Below are 24,808 nucleotides of genomic sequence, written 5' to 3' on the forward strand. Positions count from 1 at the left end.
TCCAACCCTTATATTCTCCTAATTCTTGATCTTAATATATATACTTCTTGTTATTTAATCGCATTCTAGACCTTCAATTCCGAGGCCAACACCAAGAAAACCCGAATCTCGATTAATCCCTTAACAAGAACCACAGGTGAGTCTCACAGCCCCTATTCTCGCTGTTTTCACTGTTTTCAAACTGTTTTCGGGGCGAGGGACACGTACTTAAATAATGTTTTATCATGGTATACTTACAAGCTATGCAAGCGATTATGTGTTTAAACTATATTTCATAATGAGCAATGCGAACGGTTATCTAAGGTTTTCGATGTATGTGCGCTAGAACTCGAGTAAGTGATCACTTTACCATTGGAACTCTAAGGGTAGGGACTGCTGGTTTGATCCACCCACTCGTAGGGGTCGCACCTCTTTGCATGGACGAGTGCCTAGTATGGTCATGGGGCAGTACTATGGGTTTGAGCCCGCTCGTAGGGGTCGCGCCTCTTTGCATGGACGAGCGCCTTGTTTTCCGGCACAACGTCTGCGCGTAACCCGCGGGACGGTATTATTCGCTCGTAGTGGCAGCGCCACTTAGACGAGCACGGTTTTTCAGATGTGTCCGCGCGTAACCCGCGGGACGGTATTATTTGTTTCGCTCGTAGTGGCAGCGCCACTTACACAGACGAGCACAGTTCCCAGAAATGTTCGCGCGTAACTCGCGGGACGATTTTATCAGAATGTGTTGATAGAACTATGTTTTACCAAGCATGTGTTTTAATGATGCAATCAGAATTATGTTTCAGAATGATTTTTATCAAGATTATGATGCAATACGATTTATCAAGTTACTAAAACTTGTGAACTCACTCAGTTTATACTGATTCAAATGTTTTTACGTGTCTTTCAGGAGATAACTAGGTAGCGCATGGAGTCACACTTAGAGCACCTCACGCTGAACATCTAAAACTAGCTTTTTGGAAGATTTTAGTTCTATCCCTTCGATGCGCGTGGTTGTTCCCGCCGCGCAAGGGGATACGGCGTGGAAATCTTCAACAGTTTTTATACTTGGATGTTTTTATAAAATTTTTAAACAACGTAATGTATTTGTATTAAACATTTCATGCGCAATGAAAATCTTACTTTGAATGTTTGCAATGGCCCGTGCTTAATTATCAATCCCCACTCGCGCGCGCCCGGCTGTTTCCGCCGCTCAGGGCCGGGTGTGACAGATTGGTATCAGAGCACTGGTTATAGTGAACTAGGAAAAGAAGTTTTAACCTAGACTATAACCGTTGGGGAATCGCATGAAATATTTTTCAAAGAATATTTTCAAAAGAAACTATACACACACTTAGGAACACGGGTCACACAGTGTCTAGTGAATAAAGATAAAGAACATTATGTGCTCAGAGTAAATGCGCTAAGTTTAATATATTTTCATTCTCTTTTAAAGCGAGAATGCCTCCAACTAAAGCCAAAGGAATTACCATGACACCCGAGGAACTCGCGGAAATAATCGCGCAAGCAATCGCAACACATGAGGCCAGCAAGGCCGAATCAAGTCAGGGTCGTCAGAATGAGCCCCAGAACCCGAATCAGGAGCCTTGGACAAAGGATGCTCCTACAAGACATTCATGGCCTGTAAGCCTTGGCCATTCAAGGGTACCGAAGGGGCCATTGGGCTCTACAACTGGATTGACAAGATGGAGACAGTTCTCTCCATTAGCGGATGTAGTGAGAACCAGAAGGTCCTTTACGCGACCTGCATGTTCCAAGAAGCAGCTTCATCTTGGTGGAAGCTTCAAGTGAAGACCTTGGGGCGAGAAGTTGCTCTTCACAAAACCTGGGAGGAGCTGAAGGAGATGATGATGAGAAAGTTCTGCTCTCGAGCAGAAATCCAGAGTCTGCAGCAAGAATTCTGGAACCACACCATGGTAGGAACGGATATCGACGCCTACAACAACCGGTTCAACGAGCTTTGCCAGTTGGTGCCAGACATGGCAAACACGGAGGAAAAGAAGATCGAGAGGTATATCTTTGGGTTACCTCCTGTTGTTAGGGTTCCGCTCAACGCCGCAGCACCTCCAACCTTTGATGAGGCGGTAGCGCGGGCCATCACCCTTACAAGGGATACGGTCCGTGCGGGTATGTTAACTACGCGCGGAATCGAGCAGCGAACCTCTGATCCCAAGAGGAAGTGGAACTCTCACCACCGAGGGTCCGACTCCAAGCAACCACCGTTCAAGAAGCAGGAGAGCGTAAGGGCTTACGCGATCCAAGCCGCGGAGCCATCAAGGAAAGGATACAGCGGGCCTCTCCCATGGTGCAACAAATGCAAGTATCACCACGAGGGTGAATGCGCAAGAATCGAATGTGCCAAATGTGGCAGACCAGGGCACAAGACGATGAATTGCCGTGTCAGAGAAGCTGGAGCGAGCGACAACTGCTACGCATGCGGGAAGCCAGGGCATTTTAGTCGGGATTGCCCGCAAAAGGGAAACCAAGCTCGCAGGAGAGCTTTTGTGATCGGCGCGGGCGAAGCTAAAGAAGAGCCGAATGTGGTAACCGATACGTTTTTGCTTAACGGCCATTTTGCATCTGTTCTATTTGATACTGGCGCTGACCTAAGTTTTATATCCGCTGAGTTTAAAAACTCCCTAGGCCTAGCAAGCAGTAGGCTAGACACGCCTTATACTATAGAACTAGCCAATGGTAGGCAGTTATGCGCGAACGAAAGAACTGAACAATGTGTAATAGTCATGGGAGGTCACGGGTTCAATATTAATTTGTTGCCAATAGACTTGGGAAGTTTCGACATTGTGGTAGGTATGGATTGGTTAGTCGAGAACCACGCGGAAGTTATTTGCCATGAGAAGCAGGTTCGGGTCCCACTGTTGAACGGAGAAACCTTGGTGATTCAAGGGGAAAGAAGGGGAGTTGCGACGAAACTAATTTCGTGTCTAAAAGCGCGCAAGTGCCTAAGGAAAGGGTGCTACGCTTTCCTGGCGCATGTAGTAGAGAAGAAAGGAGATGAGCGAAGAATTGAAGACTTACCAGTAGTGCACAAATTTCCAGAAGTTTTCCCTGAAGATTTGCCCGGATTACCGCCGCCGCGACAAGTCGAATTTCGTATTGATTTAGTCCCAGGAGCTGCGCCAGTAGCTCGAGCGCCTTATCGATTAGCTCCATCTGAGATGCAAGAGCTATCCAATCAGCTACAGGAACTATTGGATAAGGGTTTCATTCGCCCAAGCTTCTCACCTTGGGGAGCTCCAGTACTGTTTGTTAAGAAGAAGGATGGTTCGTTCAGAATGTGTATTGACTATAGGGAGCTAAACAAGCTGACAGTCAAGAATCGGTACCCCTTACCGAGGATTGACGACTTATTTGACCAGTTGCAGGGATCCAGTTATTATTCGAAGATAGATCTACGGTCAGGATACCACCAACTTAGGGTCCATGAGGAAGATGTGCCGAAAACAGCCTTCCGAACTAGATACGGCCATTATGAGTTCTTAGTGATGCCTTTCGGGCTAACTAATGCGCCGGCTGTGTTCATGGATCTGATGAACCGCGTGTGCAAACCATACTTGGACAAGTTTGTGATTGTGTTTATAGATGATATTCTGATTTACTCTCGGACCAAGGCCGAACATGAGCAACACCTGAGATTGATTTTGGAATTGTTGAGGAAAGAAAAGTTGTATGCAAAGTTTTCCAAGTGCGAGTTTTGGCTTAGAGAAGTTCACTTTCTCGGTCACGTTGTAAACGAGAAAGGAATACACGTTGATCCTTCCAAAGTCAAGGCCATCGAAAACTGGGAAGCGCCAAAAACCCCAACTGAGGTGAGGCAATTCCTAGGACTAGCTGGCTACTATCGACGCTTCATTGAGAACTTCTCCAAGATAGCTCTACCTCTGACCGCGCTAACTCAGAAAGACAAGAAGTTTGTTTGGGGCGAAAATCAGGAAACAGCATTTCAAATGTTAAAACAGAAGTTATGTAGTGCGCCAATTTTGTCTTTGCCCGAGGGGACGGATGACATCGTTGTTTACTGCGACGCTTCACATCAGGGACTTGGATGTGTCCTTATGCAGCGAGACAAAGTCATAGCGTATGCCTCGCGCCAACTCAAGACCAATGAAAAGAACTACACAACGCATGATCTGGAACTTGGAGCGGTTGTCTTCGCGCTAAAGATTTGGCGCCATTACCTCTATGGTACAAAGTGTGTAATCTTTACGGATCACAAGAGCCTTCAACATATATTTGATCAAAAGGATTTAAACATGAGGCAACGAAGATGGGTGGAGTTGTTGAATGATTATGATTGTGAAATTAAGTACCACCCTGGAAAGGCGAATGTGGTAGCAGACGCGCTAAGTAGGAAGGAGCGAATAAAAACGCTACGAGTCAAGGCTCTAAGGTTGACCATTCACGCAGATCTCTCTACCCGCATCCGAGACGCTCAGCAAGAAGCCTTGAAACCAGAGTTTGTTAAAAACGAATCCCTTGGAGGTATGATTAAGAGTTTGGAACTTAAAGAGAACGGCAATCTATATTTCGCTAACCGCATATGGGTCCCTCTCAAGGGAGGATTGCGCGAGCAAGTACTAAACGAAGCTCACAAGACGCGGTATTCCGTACATCCTGGCGCAGACAAGATGTACCAAGATGTTAAAACGCTGTATTGGTGGCCCAATCTTAAAGGCGCCATCGCGACGTATGTCAGTAAATGTCTGACGTGTTCGAAGGTGAAGGCTGAATACCAGAAACCATCAGGGTTGCTTCAACAGCCAGAAATTCCCATGTGGAAGTGGGAACAAATCTCTATGGACTTCATCACCAAACTGCCAAGGACACCTGGGGGTTACGACACAATCTGGGTTATTGTGGATCGGCTAACTAAGTCAGCGCACTTCCTGCCGATCAAGGAAACCGATAAGATGGAAAAGTTAGCCCGATTGTATATTCGAGAAGTAGTTTCAAAACATGGAGTCCCAGTGTCCATCATTTCTGATAGAGATAGTCGGTTCACATCAAGGTTTTGGAGATCGTTACAAGGAGCTCTAGGTACTCGCCTTGATATGAGTACAGCTTATCATCCTCAAACGGATGGGCAAAGCGAGCGAACAATCCAGACATTGGAAGATATGCTACGCGCTGTGCGCGATCGATTTCGGAGGTAGCTGGGATACTCATCTCCCATTGGTTGAATTTTCTTACAACAACAGCTATCACACAAGCCTCAAGGCTGTGCCGTTTGAAGCTTTGTATGGGCGCAAGTGTAGATCCCCACTGTGCTGGGCTGAAGTGGGTGACAAGCAAATGACTGGTCCAGAATTGATCCAAGAAACAACAGACAAGATTTTTCAGATACGGGATCGCCTTAAGACAGCGCGCGACAGACAGAAGAGCTACGCAGATGTGCGAAGGAAACCGTTGGAGTTTCAAGTAGGGGATAGAGTACTTTTGAAAGTCTCTCCATGGAAAGGAGTCCCCCGTTTCGGCAAGCGAGGAAAGTTGAATCCGCGCTACATTGGACCATTTGAGATCCTGGAAAGGATCGGTCCGGTTGCTTATAAACTCCGTTTACCCGCCGAATTCAGTGGAGTTCATGATACGTTTCATGTGTCCAACCTCAAAAAGTGCTTATCTGACGAAACGTTGATTTTGCCGTTGGAAGAGATTCACATCGACAAACAGCTGCACTTCGTAGAAGAACCTATAGCAGTAACCGATTGGAAAGAACAAAAGTTACGCAGAAGCAAAATCAAGTTAGTAAAGGTTCAATGGGACTCGAGGCGTGGGCCTGAATTCACTTGGGAAAGAGAAGACCAGATGCGCATGAAATACCCACACCTCTTTCAGAGCATGGCTTCTGCCAGCAACATCTCCTAAATTTCGGGACGAAATTTGCTTAACAGGGAGAGAATGTGACACCCGGTAAATTCCCAATCCCTTAAACCAAGTAATCAACCTAAATATTGGGTAATTATGTTATATGCGCCCTGCGCGAGCGCGCCATGTTAGTCAGCGCGGGCATATTATGTGCGCCCTGCGCGAGCGCGCAATGTTAAGAACCAGCGTGGGCATATGTTATATGCGCCATGCGCGGATGTTTTGGCTTTACGTTTTCATGTACCTTAACGTTATGTTGTCTAATGGGTTGACCATCCCGCATGATGCTAAGGCGGGTGCATCCTAAATCGTTTATGCGCGTGCGGAAGGGAACTAACCTCCCCGCATGGCGGGAACATTGAGAGCTAGTTTGTCTGAAGCTCCAAGATGGAATTGACTTCAACATAACTGATCACTATGTTGAAATACCAAGACCACCTGGAGAATCTACAAATGAAACTCAATGTCCCTAACTGCGAGAAGGTTACGCACCTACCCGCAGCAAAGAAAGGTCCTTCACGCAGAAAGCTATGCGCACAAAGTGATACGCACAGAACACTTAGTCTATTCTCCAGACGTAAGGAGATTACTCCCGCCCAAAAGGAAACAGTAGCGTGTTTCAGAGATTTTCCACTTTTTACTGTACACGGACAAAAGTACCTGAAAAAGCACACTGTAACATGAAAAGTCAACTGTCAGCCACCCTATTCTCACTAACCCCAGACCTGCATGTCCTGACCAAATCAAATCAAAATCTTTTATCCACTACTCCACTTTTAAATAAATAATAATAATTTCCATACCTTATCATCATTACACCTAGATATGAAAAGATTACAATTCCCTAAAGCAAGGGATTGTGTTCACTTGAGTTTGCCTATAAATATGTAACCTAAACTATCACCCAAAACACACTTCAAACTTCTCTTTTAAGAACTGCAACTTGCACTAATCATCTCCCAAGCATCCGTTGTTTTCGTTTCCGATCCTGTTACCAGGTAAGCCAAGAATATAACCTTGAGATCTGCTTTCCAACCCTTATATTCTCCTAATTCTTGATCTTAATATATATACTTCTTGTTATTTAATCGCATTCTAGACCTTCAATTCCGAGGCCAACACCAAGAAAACCCGAATCTCGATTAATCCCTTAACAAGAACCACAGGTGAGTCTCACAGCCCCTATTCTCGCTGTTTTCACTGTTTTCAAACTGTTTTCGGGGCGAGGGACACGTACTTAAATAATGTTTTATCATGGTATACTTACAAGCTATGCAAGCGATTATGTGTTTAAACTATATTTCATAATGAGCAATGCGAACGGTTATCTAAGGTTTTCGATGTATGTGCGCTAGAACTCGAGTAAGTGATCACTTTACCATTGGAACTCTAAGGGTAGGGACTGCTGGTTTGATCCACCCACTCGTAGGGGTCGCACCTCTTTGCATGGACGAGTGCCTAGTATGGTCATGGGGCAGTACTATGGGTTTGAGCCCGCTCGTAGGGGTCGCGCCTCTTTGCATGGACGAGCGCCTTGTTTTCCGGCACAACGTCTGCGCGTAACCCGCGGGACGGTATTATTCGCTCGTAGTGGCAGCGCCACTTAGACGAGCACGGTTTTTCAGATGTGTCCGCGCGTAACCCGCGGGACGGTATTATTTGTTTCGCTCGTAGTGGCAGCGCCACTTACACAGACGAGCACAGTTCCCAGAAATGTTCGCGCGTAACTCGCGGGACGATTTTATCAGAATGTGTTGATAGAACTATGTTTTACCAAGCATGTGTTTTAATGATGCAATCAGAATTATGTTTCAGAATGATTTTTATCAAGATTATGATGCAATACGATTTATCAAGTTACTAAAACTTGTGAACTCACTCAGTTTATACTGATTCAAATGTTTTTACGTGTCTTTCAGGAGATAACTAGGTAGCGCATGGAGTCACACTTAGAGCACCTCACGCTGAACATCTAAAACTAGCTTTTTGGAAGATTTTAGTTCTATCCCTTCGATGCGCGTGGTTGTTCCCGCCGCGCAAGGGGATACGGCGTGGAAATCTTCAACAGTTTTTATACTTGGATGTTTTTATGAAATTTTTAAACAACGTAATGTATTTGTATTAAACATTTCATGCGCAATGAAAATCTTACTTTGAATGTTTGCAATGGCCCGTGCTTAATTATCAATCCCCACTCGCGCGCGCCCGGCTGTTTCCGCCGCTCAGGGACGGGTGTGACATTACTTGTCAAGGTGATTTTAAGAAGTTAATTTTTAAGTACAGAAAGCATAATTTGTTGCATGAGAAATTATGGATTTGGGTGAATTGAGGTCAAACTTGGGCCTAATGTCTTAAGTACATGTGCTTCGTTTCTCAGACCATCTCCAATAAGAGATTTTTAGAGATTATTATAAGAGAGAATGTGAGTTGGAAGAGAGATGATAATTTGGATGAGAGAGGAAAATGGTGAGCCATGTGTTACATCGGGCACATTCTTAACCCAAAAAATCACCTCTATTGATAATGGTCTGATGGCTTTGCACACTCTAACAATGTTTTCTTGATCTTCACTTATGAGGAGAAAGGAAAAGAAATAAAAGGAAAGAAAAGAAAGATAAAAATGGTGTGTTCTCATTTAAGGGAAGAAAAGCAAGGAGGTATATTGGAAGGAAAGAAAATTAAGTGAAGAGAATGAAAGGGAATGAAAAGAAAGAATTTCTTTCGTTTAAATGAAAAAACAACTTTATATATGTTAGGTATTCGTGTGTATGTGTATGGTTTTCTTAATTATATGTGTACATGCTCTCTTTAAGTCAACATAGATCTTTTAATATATTAAAGTACAATACCCCTTTGTGGAATATTTAAACTTTTATCAATAATTAAGATACGGAACTATGGTTTACAGAATAAACATCCAAGAAACAACAATCCTATAAAGAATGTGATATCACCCGTTTAGAAAAGAGATCCTTTGATTAAGCCAGATATTATTAAAAATATCTTTTCTGAGTTGCACGATCTAAGTTTACACTTTCGTTTGATGTCGTAAAACATCTTACAAGTCTAAACATTCATGATTCGAACGAAGGGTAGTTTAGTTAAAAATTTATGTCTTTTAAATGAACACAGAAAAAAGTATTGTATGTTTATTTTAATACAAAATACAAATTAAGATGGTGTTTGTTTTTTAAGACAAAAACTGTCTGTAATCTTATTTCATCTGATATCATGTCTACAACTGAAGATGTGGTCTGAAAGTTTGTAATCTAAAAATATAATACTGTTTGTTTTATAAGCTAGATATCGTCTGCATAAGTTGAAAATTAGTTACTTATAAACTGGATATCGTCTATATATGCTAAACGGTGGTGGTGGTGGAGGGTGGGGTGGTAGACGGTTGTGGTGTGTGTGGACGGTGGTGGTGGGGGGTGGTTGTGGCCAACGGTGGGGTGGTGGTGATGGACCGTGTGGTGGTGGCGGCGGCGGACGGTGGGTGGTGGTGGAGGTAGGTGGTGGACCGTGGTGGTGGTGGCAGCGGACGGTGGATGGTGGTGGTGGTAGTGTTGGACATTGGGTGTTGGTAGGATGTTAAGAAGTGTGAAGATGTATAAGGAAGTTGAACAATAGCTTATTTTTTAAGACCGTACAAATTTTTTTTCTAAAAAAAAAACAAACAGTCTGCGCGCACCTGCACACATAAACCTGTTGCTTAGGCAATCTTTTCCCGCTATTTGCTACTACTACTTATCTTCTTCTTCTTCTTCTTCTTCTTCGGTTGGGAAGAGTCGGTAGTCCAAATGATATCTTCTTCGGCTCAAGGATTGTTCCGTTCAATTCAAACATCATCAAAGTCTATGCTTTCGCCTCCGCATTTCAAACTCAGCCGCCTAAATTCTTCTTCAGGTTTTCTTACTTTCAATCGTTAATTTCGTTTAAAATTCCATCTGTTTAGCTTAACTGGATGATGATAAGGATGATATTTTGTTAAAGTAAATTTGACGAATATCGAACAAGAGGCTTTGAAGCATAAGGTGGAGAAAATTGGGATAAACTTTGATGCTTGCACCCCTGGCCAATACACTCATCAAATATGTCCCCTGGTAACACTTCATACTGGATTCATTCATGTAAACCTCACTAGTCTGTAATTATTACGGATTGAAATTTTATATCTGATTTTTCGATTTCATATTTAACTCACTATTAAACACTTATGTTTCATTCTTTTTATATCTTATTTTTGTCAAAATAAAAAAGAATTAATTAATAAATATATATACAAGGTCAATCAGTATATATAGATTACGAGCTACATATATGTACTTGTGCGAGCTACTCAGTTACATATATTTTTTTTAATTTCTTTTTGGTTTTAGTTAAGATTAATAACGTATAAAAATAATTGAAGTTTAAAAAAAATTGTGTTTAGAAGTGGTTTTCACAAGTTTTCGGATTTTTACTGGTCCAGGTTATAGGGGCCGATCAGGTGAATTGGTAGCCCCTGATTTTTAATTAATCAGACACCTAATCGTGATTTTTACAGCACTAACTGGATTGCCAGTAAACATTTTGATGTTGAATTCAAATATTGCATCAATTTTGAAGATTCTGAAAATGTGTTGGTTTCAATAGATGGTTTTGTTGCAAACTTTGTGCGATTAGTTTGCTTGAAAAATTAAGATTTTTATGGCATTAACTTGTGTTTTGAACAGTGCAAGGGCGGGCAGTCTAAGGAGAGGAGCCTGTCATTCCATGTAAACCAAAATGAGTAAGCCAGTCTCTTTGTGCCTTATCGAGATTGCATACTTCAAAACTCATATGAATGTTAGTTTTTTGGGGAAAAAACAAGAATTGTGTTGAACTTGTAGTGGGAATGAAGGGTAGTTGCTCCATGTTTCATTACTGTCTCAAACTTCTTAGAGAAGTTATCTTTTCTTCTTGTATCAGGAAACTTGCAATATGGAGATGCTTTAATTTTGAATGTGGATGGGCAGGTCATGTATGTATACTTGATATTTTGTTTCTTCACTTTATGTACTTAATGTTGGCGATTAAGATATGCGTCAGGTATCTAATGTCGTTGCAGGTTTTGGCAGATGTAAGTCCTACACAAGATGGACACAACAAAGTGAAGTTTTCTAAAAAGTTGAGTGCAGAGACTTTGCGGTTAGAGCCATTAGGTATTGAGGTACATCACTATAGTTTGTAATCTTTGTAGATATAGGCAGATAGTTTTGTAGCATAAGCTCTTTATCTTTAGTGCCAATTTTTTCATTATCGCTTCTTTTTTAGCATGAATGGTGATGTTCTAGATTAAAGAACTTAGCTTTTAAGCTCTGTGGCTAAAGCCTTCAAACATGACTGAATGATTTTAAATTAATATCAATGATAAGTCAATCGGTTTATTCTTGAACACATAGATACACCTTATATTCTAAGTTCACTTATGTCCAAAAAGTTAATCATCAAGCATAGAGCATATGCGAATGCGATATTAATCATACAAAACTTTATTTTACTAATAATATTGTTATTACATGCTTCAGCTGATTAATTACTTTGCTAAGCGAATGATTTCGGCAGAGGTATTGCAGAAAAATGCTGTTATGCAAATGGTGGATGATAAGGTATAGATTGAAATATTACTTTTAGTTTGTGTAACTACAATGCTTCAAATGTTTAAATCTGTCACATTCCCTTAATTTAACTAAAGTGATGCATTATGTCATTTGACTCATTTCTTTTGCATGACCAGAATGTGATAGCTTTTACATATAGAAGGAAAGGAGAGATTGTCAACTGCAAGTTTCGCAGCATAGCAAACAGAAAGTTTTGGCAGGTTAGGATTAAGCAAAATTTATCGAGAATTTCGTTTTTGTTAAATGTCATTATTAACTTTTTTGTGTGTAAAAGATGCATGGACTTTTGATAGCATCCTAAATAAAGAGCTTTTGCTATAAACTGCAGGCGAAGCATGGAGAAAGGATATTATATGGAGTTGATGGAATAAATGAAGGAAACACCATTGTTATAGTAATAACTTTTAACCAATTTGATTTCTTATGTTATAAGAACATGTATTTGTATATGTATGTGATGACATTACTGAAATGGCGATAGTAGGTTGAAGGGGAAATTGACAAGCTGTCAATGGATGAGGCTGGAATACTGAATTGTGTTAGTGTTCCTGATGGTGCACCTCAGCAAGTGTCACTAAAAGCATTACCATCTAAAAAACAGGTTAGTTGTTCACTCTTATGCAGTTAAGAGTCCTTTTAGTCATTTGACATGGAATTTGTACCTAGTAATCTCCAATAAATAATGCCTCTTTGTTTAGTATAATACATTTCTAGCCTTTTATTTTTTTGTCTTTACCATGTTGACTTGTATCGAATATTTGTGTCAAATGAATGACTTTGAAGATCATAATTCGATAGAGGGGTGAAATGGTCATTTACCGTAATTCACACTTACCCTTTAACACACACATAAACAACAATTTTCATGTCTGGCTTACTCAGCAACAATTTTCATGTCTGGCTTACTCAGCAAGCCATAAAATACCTACTGAGAAATATTGAAATAGAAATAAGATAATAAGAATCATTTGATCTGTTTTCATAATCAGCCTAAAGCATTTTCAGTTATATATCAAAATGCTTATATATTGAATTGTATGTATTATCAGGACGCCAGATTTAAGTATCTACTGGACTGCAATCTCGATAAGGTATGTAATCTTCTTTTCTTTTTTTCTTTTTTTTTTTCATTTCAGTTGTATTAGTAATGATGTAAATATGTCGTTTATGGACATTTATGTATATATTTGTTGCAGGCATCCAAAATTATATTGGCAACAGATGGTGATGGACCTGGTCAAGCCTTAGCTGAAGAACTTTCATGCAGACTTGGAAAAGAAAGGTTCTAAAACTCAATTATTTTACCCAATTTGAAGATAAAAAAACTAAGATCTAGAGGCGAAAATTTTGACCCGTTTGCTTATAAATGTGCCCATTTGGGTTATTGCTAAGCTTTAACGGGTAAAATGACGAACAACTTAAAAGAAACAGGCTGAATGGCACAATAGTAGCCCAAAATGTATTTTTAATGAAAAACTCTCCTAAATCTATATATTAGAAAAACTTGATGTTTTCGAAATAGCATATATTTTTTAATTACATTTGACACTAATATGTTTATATTATAAAAATCGGTAAAATGTCAGACAGCTTAAGAGAAACAGTCTGAATCGGTAAAAAGTCGCCCGAAATGTATACTTAATTAAAAAACCCTCCTGAATTATTATATTAAAAAAGCTAGATTATTTTTAAATGATATATTTTTTTAATGATATGTGTATAGGTCAAACAGACCAGACACGCTTTTTTACAAAAATAACCCGTTTGCCCAAAATTTTAGTTCGGCGTTTAGTAAATAATTAGCGTGCCAAGTATGCTTACAAAAACTATCTCATTCGATAGATTTTTTTTTCATAAATAAATAAATTTAAAAGAGTTGTAAACGTTTAATATACACTTTATTGCTAATTTTATTCATTTGACCCGTTAGGGATAACCCTAAACCCGACTACTATTTAATCTTCCCTAAACCCGACTACTATTTAATCATCCTGCATAAGTCTTTTGGCAGATGTTGGCTTGTAACATGGCCTAAGAAAGACGAGGTCACGCGTCACAAGGATGCAAATGAGGTAACATGATCTTTTTTTTTTCAATTTTTTTTTATTTTGAACATTGTTTAATAATCTTTTGTCGGGATAGGTTCTCGTGCATTTAGGTCCGGAAGCATTGAGGCACACTGTTGAAACTGCTGGGTTATATCAGGAAAAGAAGATCTAACCTTATCTTAGGAAATGTTTCACCATTACTATACAACTTAAGTGCAAGTTTGATCTATATGGACGATGAAGGAAAAGCGCATGTTTCAGCTTAGGATCAATTCGGTTAACTATGATGCCATTTTCTTATGCGTCCGGGATCCGAAGTTTTTGTGATGCAATGATGTTTCTATGTTGGTTCCTTAGAAAACAGTGTTTTTTATATTTATTTTTGGTAATAACAAGAATTTGTTGCCTAGAAAACTCATGAATCGTCAATACCCTGCCTAGTGCTTACTTATCAGGTAAACTGCAGCTTCTGTTAAGTATGTGGTCATAAAGAGGTTATGGTAGAGAACAAAGTAGACCTCAACTTTTCGAAGGTTAAAGTTTTATTTTTAGTTGATTTTTCGCTACATAATTTAGTCATTACACCATGGGGAATCATTATAGTAGCCACCTACAACTCTTTATAAATTGATTCACCTAAGAGAAGTTTTAAATTAAGGTTTGTTGTAATAAAATAAATAAACCTTTAATAGAAAGCCATAAAACACATATAGTTGATTATGCTACAATGCTTGATATGAATGTGACTCTGATAATCAACGTGTGGTTAAAGTAACTATCTTGGCGTTCGTCAGACAATAGTAAGATTAAATATAAAATACACGGAAACATTTCGTGTAAAGGCTTCAAACCTTAAGTCTAAACACGGAAATTTCACTTGTGAATAAGGTTACTTGCATTTATTTAATGTTTTTTTATCTTTCTTTTTTTCATTATTTTTTGGTTATGAAATGCTTTAGTACACTTCTGATAAATAACTAGATTTATTGCTTGCCAAACATGTTTACTAACCAAAAAGCATAGCATAGGCTTTCATTATCCGGTTTCAAACTTATTATTTGAAAACCAAACCAAATTACTATATGGTTAGATATAGTAGATTATGAATACATATTTGTACAACTCACTACAAAACTAATCTCAAATTGATAAACAACCGGATTAAATGTATGATTATGTCTCATATATCATATGCTAATGAGATTTGTGTCGAGGACATGCGTAAAATACTAAAACAAGACAATGAAGGTTTTAAGCATCTAAACAGAGAAAATCAAATCCAAGTTTTGAAAAGGTTTTAAGCATTTAAACACACTTTACGCAACTTTCTACTTGTTGACGTGATGAGCCATCTCAGTCTCGCTTTTATTCCTCTAGAGATGGACAAAATACAACCCAAATAAAAAAAAATACTAAAAATAAGTGGATCGAACATGACAACCCATGCGACCCAAATGCTAACACAGAAGAGTACACCTTCAAAAATCTGAGAAGAAAAAAATTGCAGTTTGTAAAACACCCTTCTCCAAGCAAGTTAAGCCTTAGCTTTTCCAGCCTGAATCCTTTGTTGTAACTTGAAAATCTGTTAAAAAACATCAACAAACAGGTATTTGCATAACTTAGAAAAGAATAACTATCACACAAATTTGACTTATTTATTTATAAATTATTTATAAATGGGCCAAGTTAGGTTATATGTTATGTCAAATGAAGAAAATTTTGTATTATCTTGAAAGGAAACAAGCCAAATGGGTCAAAAGTAGCCCATGCTAGCTAGTAACTTTAACGCATAAGGTCTCCTAAAACATGTTTTCATCATGAAATATAATTATTGATAGAAAATGTTTTTTAATCATTTTCGACATAATTAACAAATAATAAAAAGAGCTTGATATATAATATATCAATGAACAGAAAATTATAACTGACCGCCTCTTTCTTGCTATTTTGCTTTTCCTCCAAATCCTGAAGAGTTGAATCCAAACGTTTCCTGTTGTGAAAATTACATAAATCGTTAAATTAAAGGGCAATTTCATATATACCCCAAAACATTGTGATATTCATATACGAAAGATTTGATATTCATTCTCCCATTTCATCAAATACAATTTGTAACATGACCCTAAATCCTTACATCAATGAAGGGTAGTTACATCAAAAAACATGAAATTGGGTGTGATTAATATTGTGTTTTTCAGTTGTGTAAACACGATATTATTCTGTATTTATCAACTACTTCCTTCATTGCTAATGGATAAAATAATTAAGAAAAAGCCCAATAAGAGAGACTTATGAAGTTAATTAGAACATCTTTTAGCATACAATTAATCATTATATATAACAGTACTTTAGCATAATCTAAACTTACAGCTCAGCTGAAATATATTCAATTCTCTTTCGAACATTCGCATTTGCTTCTGCAAGATCCTGCTTTACGAGCACCGGTCCTATTAATTTGTAGACATTTGCATCTTCATTTAGCAGATCCAATTCCTTTACAACCACAATAATAAAAAACAGAACAATTACATCAACAAATACAAGTTATTATAAAGATTAATACTTTCACATTCTGCACTGAAATTCAGTACAGATTCAACTTATATCTCAACATGTTTTGTTTGGTCAAATTGGAAATAGGGCACCTAGGGCTGTGAATGAACCGAACATTTGACGAATTGGCCGGCGGGAAGTTCGCTTATGCTCGTTCGTTTTAATAAATGAACAAACATGAACAAGGAACGCCGTTCGATTAACTAAATGAACGAACATGACCAGGGGCCATGTTCATTCAGCTGTGTTTGTGAACGTTCGATAAGGTGTCTTTTAAATCCGTTTATGTTCGTTAATGTTTGATTATCTTTTAACGACCTTTCTAATCTTATCCATATAGCTTAAAGAAAAACTATCAACTATAAAACAAATAATATATAAGAGTGATATGTGATTTAAGTTAAATGTAAATTAACATATGGATATGTATATTACAAAAACACGAACATAAACTTGGTAGCCCGACATAAGTTTGTGTTCACGAACAAGTTCTTTTGTCCGATAAAAGATTAATGAACGAAGATGAACAATCAGAAGTTTAAAACCCCCATGTATGTATGTATGTATGTATTCAATCAGAAGTAAACACCAAAATAAATAATAATATTATTCCTTCCTGATGTTGACCTAAAGCAGCAAGAGTGAGGGCAGTGTACCCCAAATAAATAAATGTAATGAATGAGTTGAGCTGTGTGTTGATTTAATTAAATTAAAAAAAGAAAAGAAAAGAAAGAGGTAGTTACCTTAAGAACAAGTTCGTTTTCGCCAAGCTGGATGGTGTTCTTCTTTCTCACTTGATGATTCTTCGATATATCTGTAGTTGTAGTAGAATTTAAATAAAAATTAATTAAATCCCAAATCTGATTTAAAAGAGAGAGAGAGAGAGAGGTGAAACTGATGAGTTACCTTTTTGGATTTTGCTGAGATCGTTAGCTTTGGCCTCCAATTCTTTCTGCAGTTCTCGTGAGGAGGTTGAAGCCATTGAAGACGATGAATGAATGAATGACAGATTTGGGGGCGTCAAATCATGCTTTTAACTGGCCCTTTAGAAACGGGTTAAACCCGAACCACAGGTTATTAATTCATTGGTTTATAAAATACAATTTTTTACACAAGTATCATATTAATATTAATATTGTTATTTAATTCTTGCTAGAATTACTTAGAAACCAATCAACACACTTTTTTTCGTCTTTATCACTATGATGGGGTGGTTATTAAGCTTTCCCTAAAGGCTTCTTCCATAGAAATATCATGGGTTCGAATCATAAAAAGTAGAATTTTATCAGTACCTTTTAAAAGGATTAGGAGCCTCGGGCACCTTCACTCACATAAACTCGTTCTATCACAAACCCATGCCATTTTCTTAATCATGATTTTTCGTATATCGGTTCTTAGTGGAACGGGCATATGATTTAAGAGTATATGATTAGATGGGTGTGCGTTTGAAAAATTACACGTTATGAATTGTAAATTCAAAACATTGTGCCTGACCCGGCCTGACATGATCCGACTCGAACCATACTTTAGAAATGTACTTTTGCTGATTAATAAAATTTAGTTACGACGCCTTCAAATTTCCACCCTCAAGAATTTTCTGGGTCTGCCACTGTTTGTAAACCAGTTTGAACAAGGCAGATTAGAAACCAACAGCGTTTTGAAACCTGGCCTGGCCCAACTGATGGGACCAGGACCCGGTCCCTATTGGTACCAGGCTGGGTCAGGGTATTTGACCGTTTTCTAAAACACTTATGATGTTGCTTGATTGAATCAATGAATAAGCTATTTGGTTCATATTATTACTCATAAAAACATCTACGAAGTACGAAAAAAATACCCTTTAACATACTCACATGACATGTATTTTATTCCAATCAGAGTTTGCTCACCATACACTTTGACGTTAATGAACAAAAACCTAATAACTCATTAGATGTTATCTCCCATTAGAAGTTTCAATTAAGGGCTCTCTGGAACTTACTACATTAAAAGGATTGGCCTTACAGTTTTTTTTTGTTCAAATATAGATCTAGTTGCAAGTCAATGAAGTGGAGTTTGATTTGTGGCTTAGGCCTAGTTTATAAAAGCTGACAGTTGGTATTAACCCGTCATCAGACCCACCCGAAAGAAATAAACAACAGAATTCCAAATCCAGAAAGTTGTCCGTCCGTCCTTCCGTTGCTTGCACCCATCATCATATCGTAATCCCTTATAACCACTCCACTCTTAAAAATCAATAGATTCTTTTATTTTCTTTCCTTCATATGTTATTATTATAGATAGATAGATAGATACCTTTACTCAGATCACAGGTACCACAGCTTGATTGATTCATTTCACTTTAATTATCTATGGTGGGTTCTTTTTCTTTCAATCTCTTTCCAATTTCTTATCCTTAAATCACCATTTCTGTCTGACCCATGTTTTGATTTTGACGGTCAATTCAATAGGATCACAGGAGACAACAACAACAACAACAACAGCTCATCAGCATGGATGTCGATGGCGGAGGTATGTCGCAAGATAATAATATCAATACTAATATTAATCACGCCCCTTCCAAAGGTAACTAACTACCTAATTCAATTCCTCCTAAATTTTATTCACATACATAGATTCAAACAGGCAAAACTACCATTACCATCTATCACTCACTAGATTAAACAAACAGGCCAACCCGAACACGACGACCCGTGTTTTAAATAAATGGAACCCAAAGCCTAACTATATTGCTATTAGCACTATTATTATTATTATTATTATTCACATGCTTGACATATTTTAAATCAATGATGTTCATTTGTGCTTCTTTTGCATCACAGCTATACACCAATTCACCCAACAAACTCTCCATGCTTGTAAACCCGTTCTAACGCCAGCATGGGTGAGTGCAAATCAAATCACACTTCACATTTATTATTTTCTTCATTTACTACAACTCTTTTCTTAAGCTCATGATCATGATTATTATTAAATTATCAGGTGATCGGGACGTTCTTTCTCATGGGTGTCATTTTCATCCCCGTTGGGTTAATTTCGCTTCACGCTTCTCAAAGTGTAAACATCAATTATTGTTTTTCTTTTTGTAATTGCAATCATTTGTTGTATACTAGTTAAATTTACATTGCACTTGTAGGTTAATGAAATCCTGGATAGATACGATATCGATTGTGTACCCGACCCGTTTAAGAGCAACAAGATAGCTTATATTATGAATGCATCAACTCCAAAGAGTTGCCACCGCTATTTAAAGGTGATACTGTTATTAATGGTTGACTTTGTTATAATTATTAATTAGTAGTTTGTTGTATGTCATGTCTTATTAAGGTTCACATCATGTTTGTTGCAGGCGGATAAGCCTATGAAAGCACCAATTTACATATATTATCAGTTGGATAACTTTTACCAAAATCACAGGAGGTTAGTGCTTTTTCGTTTTATCTTTTCCGATTTCTTTCTTGGAATTTTGGTTTCGTTTGCTTAACTTTAACCGAACAAATGATCGAACACAAACATTTTAAATGGTTTTCTTGTTCGTGTTCATGCTCATTCATTAAGAAAATGAATGTCTTCGTGTTTGTGTTCATTTATGTTCAATAGATGAGTGGTTAACGAACGTAAATGAACGAGCATGACTGAACATAGATAAACTAGATAATTGAGCTAAAACCAATTAAAAGTAAATGTGAACAACAATGTAATAGGCTAAAAAGCGAATAAAACAAGACTAAATTTTTACGAGCCTAAAAAAATTTAAATGAATATATTAACGAATGAACACAAATGGATTTAAATGAACGAATGCTCAGTAACATAAATGAACGAACGAGACACGTGTCCATTTTTGTTCATTTAACAAAATGAACAAATATTTCTTTTTCATGTTCGTTACGAACTTAAAAGAACTTCTCGCCAAACATTTTACTGAATGTTCGGTTCGGTTACACCTAATTTTAGTATCAACCTTTTATTTTAGCATTATTTGCTTGCTCCAAATATGGGATGCATTAGATTTTAAGATGCCAAGCCTAGTACTAAAAAAAATGAGTTTCATTTAACTACTTGTTGTATGTATTTATCTTTAATGATTAATGCATTTTGATTAATTCATGCACTTAATGTAGGTATGTGAAAAGTAGAAGTGAGGATCAACTCCTACATGGACTAAGATACAACAAAACAAGTTCATGTGAACCACAAGCATTTGAAAATGGTCTCTCGATTGTCCCGTGTGGATTGGTTGCATGGAGTTTATTTAACGACACGTATTCCTTTTCACGCGGGACTAAAAAATTGAAAGTTGAAAGGAAAAATATTGCATGGAAGAGTGACCGCGATCACAAATTTGGCAACCAAGTTTATCCTTTCAATTTTCAAAATGGCTCTTTTATCGGTGGTGGAAAGCTAGATAAAACTATCCCGGTTCGTTTTTTAACTAAATTTTCATTTACTTCTCTTTACAGGTGGCAGGCCTGTAAACGAACTGAGCGAACACGAGCAGAGTATGTTCGTGTTCGTTTGTTTACCTTTAACCAAACTAACGATGGAACATAAAAAATTAAGTGAACAGGGTTTTCTTGTCCGTGTTCGTTCGTTAAGAATGGAACGTGCCCGCTAATATTCGTTCGTTAACAATATAAACGGTTGACTAGTGTAAACGAATGAACATAACTGAACATAATAGATATATAAAGTATAAACATCACTGAACTAATTAAAAGTAAATGTGAACAACGTGTTGGGCCTAAAAACTTTAAAATAACAAAATAAATGAATGGAAATGAATGAACGTAGTTCGTTCACAAACATAAATGAACTAAGGAGACATGTTCATGTTTGTACGTTTCGCAAAATGTACACAAACTTTTGTCCAGGTTCGTTCGTTTATTAAATATACGAACTTCTCGCTGAATGGTTCACTGAACGTTCAGTTCGTTTACCGGTCTAAAATAGATGATATTATTTTGCTGAAGAAAATTTGTTATATATATATATTTGTGTATTGAATTAATCAGTTAAGTGAACAAGAGGATCTTATTGTGTGGATGCGGACGGCTGCGTTTCCAAGCTTTCGTAAGCTATACGGGAGAATTGAGGAGGATTTAGAAGAAGGTGACATCATCGTCGTACGCCTCATGAACAATTATAATACTTATAGTTTTGGTGGGACCAAGATGCTTGTGCTTTCAACATCAAGTTGGTTGGGAGGAAAAAACAGTTTTCTTGGAGTGGCTTATATCTTTGTTGGCTCTTCTTCCATTCTCATTGCCCTCATTTTCTTGCTACTTCATGTCAAAAATCCTAGGTACTTGCTTATTATTATTATTACTATGAACCCTTCTGCTATTTTTGTGCTCTATGTTTGGGTTTGCTTTTAAGACTAAAATATTGAAAGTCCATCATCATAACTATTATCCTCTACCAGAGGTCCCAGGTTTGAATCTAGCTTCCACTAGTTTCTTGTCTTAACCCTTGAAGGCCACCTGTCCAATGTAAGCTACACTTTACTCAGTTTCACTGGCTAGCAAGGTATTGGTGGGGCCTGCGAGTTTTCCATAGTTACCAAAAGGAAAATTATTGCGAGTGTGTACTGGAATATCTATGTTTTTGTGCTTGTGTGGATGTGTTGCACATGTGCTTGCATAGGGTCCAGTTTAATTTTGTTACCTTTTTGAGTGATAACCAAATATCTCATATAGTATTTATACTTACCCTGCATTTATACTTCTGAGCGATTAGTCTCTCTTTCATAGTATTACTCTCCATTGGAATATACGTTGCTATATGGGCAAACTAGGTGCAGGAGGCTCCTGCATGCACGGGATCCGGGGGTTGTTGGGCAAACTTGGGCCTGATGTACGCACAGTGGCGAAGCTTTGGCAAAAACGCTGAGGGGGCTGGACGAAAATACATATAAAAAAAATTCATAAACAGAGGGGCTGGGCTCAAATTTTTGATCAAAAACAAGTAAAAATACACCATGTATACAAATTTTCAGCTGAAAACGGGCCATATCTTGTCTGCCCTTAATTTCATCATTGATTCGGTTAAGTATACAAACGACAACTAGGTGACTAACAGATCACTAAGTCACACTACTACTGTTTCACCCTCTACTTCTTTTATTTACACAAGTAGTCCCTTGACTATTATTAACATATCAACTTTGAACAACACATTGTATTGAGATAATAGTTATGATATGGTGTCTGGATGGTATTATAACCAAACGGAGTCCAAATTGGACAAAAGAACTTCAGACCAATGGCTACGTTCATGAGATGCATTTGTGACATTCTGTCTAGCGGGGTAGTATACATTACAGTACCCTTAGGGCCTAGGCAGTGTTTGAGCAGGTCAAACGGGCTTTTATAGTATTGGTCAAAGGGCAACACTGGTAAATCTACATGAAAAAGGTTGCATAAATAGGTTGCTACTGTGGTCAGGAATGTAAATAAAGCCATGCAACTCTGTAAACTAATATTGGACAGCCTCAAACCTCGATTCTATATGTGGTATTTGTGTATTTCTTAAATACTGCACGAGTTTTCATCAATTCTTCGATTTATAATAGCTTTAACTAATTTTATTATTTTCTTTCTTTGTTAACAGACCGTACGGGGACACAATGTATCTATCTGGAAATAGGAAGGACATTTCTAGTTAAGAGGCAGCCGGCCTATTTAAAGAAGGTATTAGGTCATGGAAAAAAACCCCTAATTCTATATTTTAGTGGTAAATAAGCTACCAAAAAAAAAGATAAAAAAAAGAGAGAAGAAAACGAGACAGTGAAGTTTGAGGTCACCTGGTTTTTAAATGGGATCAAAGTTGTCATATGTTTATTATTATGTGGTCACGTATGGGTTGGCAATAATGCGGCTTCATATTCCACAGATGAGGCATGCCTCCAACTTGCTGACAGGAATTTGTTTCTAATGTAAAAAGATTTGAAATGCTCATAGAACTGTTTTCTTTCAACCTGGTTTTGTTATTGGTAGACTTGTAATGTTATATGAATTCAACTGTTTCTCTATGTTGTATATTGGTTTTACAATTTGGGTTGTGATTTATCTCAAATGAATCGGAATGGTTGAAATATGTGTATGATGTTATCTTCTAAACTGTTATACTCATTCAGAATACTGTTGTACTTTTAAAATCACAATTAAAATGTTTTACTTAGAATATTATTGTACCGACATGCTAGGGTGTTACAAAATGACTGGACACAGTAACGGAGATGCTTGTTCTTGGTGATCATCTCATCGTAATGTTGGAATTGTTAGCCTTCTAGCAACTTTTCATTGATTGTAAATTGTAGTGCCTTCCATTTGTCATAATGTTGGAATTGTTAGCCTTCTAGCAACTTTTCATTGATTTTTTAGAAACCGGTTTAACGTTTGGTCAACAAAAGTCAACAATTGGGTTGGCGGGAAACGGTTTCAGGTATGAAATTTTGATGGGAAGGACCGATCCCTGTCCAAAACTTCGATTTTGCCCACCTCCAGTCATAGGTAAAGAAATTTTGAAGGGAAATATTAAGCAAACGTTTTATTTAATAATTTTTAAACAATTTAGTTTTGCTATTCAAAGAGAGCCCATTGCCCGTTTGCCTTCAATTTTGATGTAAACACTACTTTTTAATGAATGAATAAAATTATGTAAAACATTCTTAAAAAAAAAGACATTTTTGGCTCAAAAATTGTTATTTGAATTTTTTTGGCCTAAAAAATTGTGATTGTCGTTTCCATGTGTAATTTGTTTTGTTGTGTGATTAGTCACCGTCCCATTTTAAACATAACTTACTTGTAGCATAACAATCACAAGAGATCATATTTGGTTCATGCTGTTATTGTTAAGAACGGTTGGAGTTCAGCAGCTGAGGCTAACAAACACCCGGATTAAAGAGAGTGATTATGTCTCATATAGCATATGCTAACGCTCTGGTTGAGATTTGTGTCGAAGTCATGCGTAAAAATACAAAAATGACTCTATGAAGGTTTTAAGCATTAAACCAAATAAACTAAATCTAAGTATTGAAAAGGTTTTAAGCATTTAAACACCTGTGACAACCCGTAATATCTATACAATTCTTAAATGATAATTAGACATAATGTATCACTTAAACGTAGTAAAACCTATTACTATGTCGTCAATCGTAAATAAAAAAGTATCATTATGTGGTGGGTAACACATCATCGTACAACAACATGAACAAACAACTACTAAGCATAATCACCGAAACTACCATGTAAATATAAAAACTTTGCATATGAAATAAAATAAAGAGTTTGTACCAAGTCCAAACCAAAAATAGCTACACTCAAATAACTCTATGATGTAATCCTAAATTGTTAAAACTAAAATATGTGGTGAACTTCTGTCAAAACCAAAGATTAATTAGCAGCTCAATACGACACCCAAACAAATTCTGTCTCAAAAATTCTGAAAAAAATGTTAAATGCAAAAATATATAAAATTTCCATAATAAACAGGTTCAAACGGTCGAACCGGTTCGAACCGATCGGGTGACTGAATCCCGGTCCGACCGGCAGAACCGGTCCGGTTTTAAAAATATCGGTCTTATGCCCTTCACTTTGACACCCAATGACCTGCAGAATACTACTCAAGTCTGGACATGTCGCTATCAACTTGGGAGAAGCAAAACAAACACAACATACC

General features: G+C 37.6%; 3 protein-coding genes across 5 annotated transcripts; 2 read left to right on the forward strand and 1 right to left on the reverse strand.

Annotated features, from left to right (window-relative positions):
• Positions 1–9,674: 9,674 nt before the first annotated feature.
• LOC143589293 (primase homolog protein-like) lies at positions 9,675–13,834 on the forward strand. 3 transcript variants are annotated; one of them, XM_077070103.1, is made up of 13 exons: positions 9,675–9,789; positions 9,877–9,986; positions 10,599–10,654; positions 10,834–10,885; positions 10,973–11,074; positions 11,433–11,513; positions 11,642–11,725; positions 11,854–11,919; positions 12,010–12,126; positions 12,575–12,616; positions 12,722–12,807; positions 13,537–13,597; positions 13,668–13,834. In XM_077070103.1, exons 1-13 carry the CDS (start codon positions 9,684–9,686, stop codon positions 13,743–13,745), a joined length of 1,041 nt encoding a protein of 346 aa, XP_076926218.1. In that variant the 5' UTR covers positions 9,675–9,683; the 3' UTR covers positions 13,746–13,834. The 3 variants fall into 3 exon arrangements, 2 of the variants coding, with proteins under 2 accessions (XP_076926218.1, XP_076926219.1); XR_013145243.1 differs by lacking the exons at positions 12,722–12,807; positions 13,537–13,597; positions 13,668–13,834 and having other exon boundaries at positions 12,007–12,126; positions 12,575–12,594; XM_077070104.1 differs by lacking the exons at positions 9,675–9,789; positions 9,877–9,986; positions 10,599–10,654; positions 10,834–10,885 and having other exon boundaries at positions 10,961–11,074.
• A 1,014-nt stretch (positions 13,835–14,848) lies between these two features.
• LOC143589283 (prefoldin subunit 6-like) lies at positions 14,849–17,108 on the reverse strand. The gene is made up of 5 exons (XM_077070096.1): positions 17,033–17,108; positions 16,870–16,940; positions 15,942–16,066; positions 15,503–15,563; positions 14,849–15,155 (listed from the first exon to the last, which is right to left on the reverse strand). Exons 1-5 carry the CDS (start codon positions 17,106–17,108, stop codon positions 15,108–15,110), a joined length of 381 nt encoding a protein of 126 aa, XP_076926211.1. The 3' UTR covers positions 14,849–15,107.
• Positions 17,109–19,322: 2,214 nt separating this feature from the next.
• Positions 19,323–22,793, forward strand: LOC143589294 (putative ALA-interacting subunit 2). The gene is made up of 5 exons (XM_077070105.1): positions 19,323–19,379; positions 19,476–19,546; positions 20,251–20,548; positions 21,142–21,431; positions 22,739–22,793. The coding sequence occupies exons 1-5, from the start codon at positions 19,338–19,340 to the stop codon at positions 22,791–22,793; spliced, it is 756 nt and encodes a 251-aa protein (XP_076926220.1). The 5' UTR covers positions 19,323–19,337.
• Positions 22,794–24,808: the final 2,015 nt, after the last annotated feature.

The sequence above is a fragment of the Bidens hawaiensis genome, unplaced genomic scaffold, assembly GCF_021521415.1.
Source record: "Bidens hawaiensis isolate Kalapana, Puna unplaced genomic scaffold, B.hawaiensis_p1.1 tig00037322_1, whole genome shotgun sequence".
Classification (NCBI taxonomy): Eukaryota; Viridiplantae; Streptophyta; class Magnoliopsida; order Asterales; family Asteraceae; genus Bidens; species Bidens hawaiensis.

What these genes read in the sequence shown, in the direction of transcription:
- LOC143589293 (XM_077070103.1), top strand. Translation starts at nt 9,684, where the DNA reads ATGATATCTTCTTCGGCTCAAGGATTGTTCCGTTCAATTCAAACATCA. An exon ending in CTCATCAAATATGTCCCCTG is followed by an intron (nt 9,987 to 10,598) that starts GTAACACTTCAT and finishes TGTTTTGAACAG; the next exon opens with TGCAAGGGCGGGCAGTCTAA. An exon ending in CATTACCATCTAAAAAACAG is followed by an intron (nt 12,127 to 12,574) that starts GTTAGTTGTTCA and finishes ATGTATTATCAG; the next exon opens with GACGCCAGATTTAAGTATCT.
- LOC143589283 (XM_077070096.1), bottom strand. Translation starts at nt 17,108, where the DNA reads ATGGCTTCAACCTCCTCACGAGAACTGCAGAAAGAATTGGAGGCCAAA. An exon ending in TCTCAGCAAAATCCAAAAAG is followed by an intron (nt 16,941 to 17,032) that starts GTAACTCATCAG and finishes CTACAACTACAG; the next exon opens with ATATATCGAAGAATCATCAA. An exon ending in GAATATATTTCAGCTGAGCT is followed by an intron (nt 15,564 to 15,941) that starts GTAAGTTTAGAT and finishes TTTTCACAACAG; the next exon opens with GAAACGTTTGGATTCAACTC.
- LOC143589294 (XM_077070105.1), top strand. Translation starts at nt 19,338, where the DNA reads ATGAATGCATCAACTCCAAAGAGTTGCCACCGCTATTTAAAG. An exon ending in GTTGCCACCGCTATTTAAAG is followed by an intron (nt 19,380 to 19,475) that starts GTGATACTGTTA and finishes TGTTTGTTGCAG; the next exon opens with GCGGATAAGCCTATGAAAGC. An exon ending in AGCTAGATAAAACTATCCCG is followed by an intron (nt 20,549 to 21,141) that starts GTTCGTTTTTTA and finishes TGAATTAATCAG; the next exon opens with TTAAGTGAACAAGAGGATCT.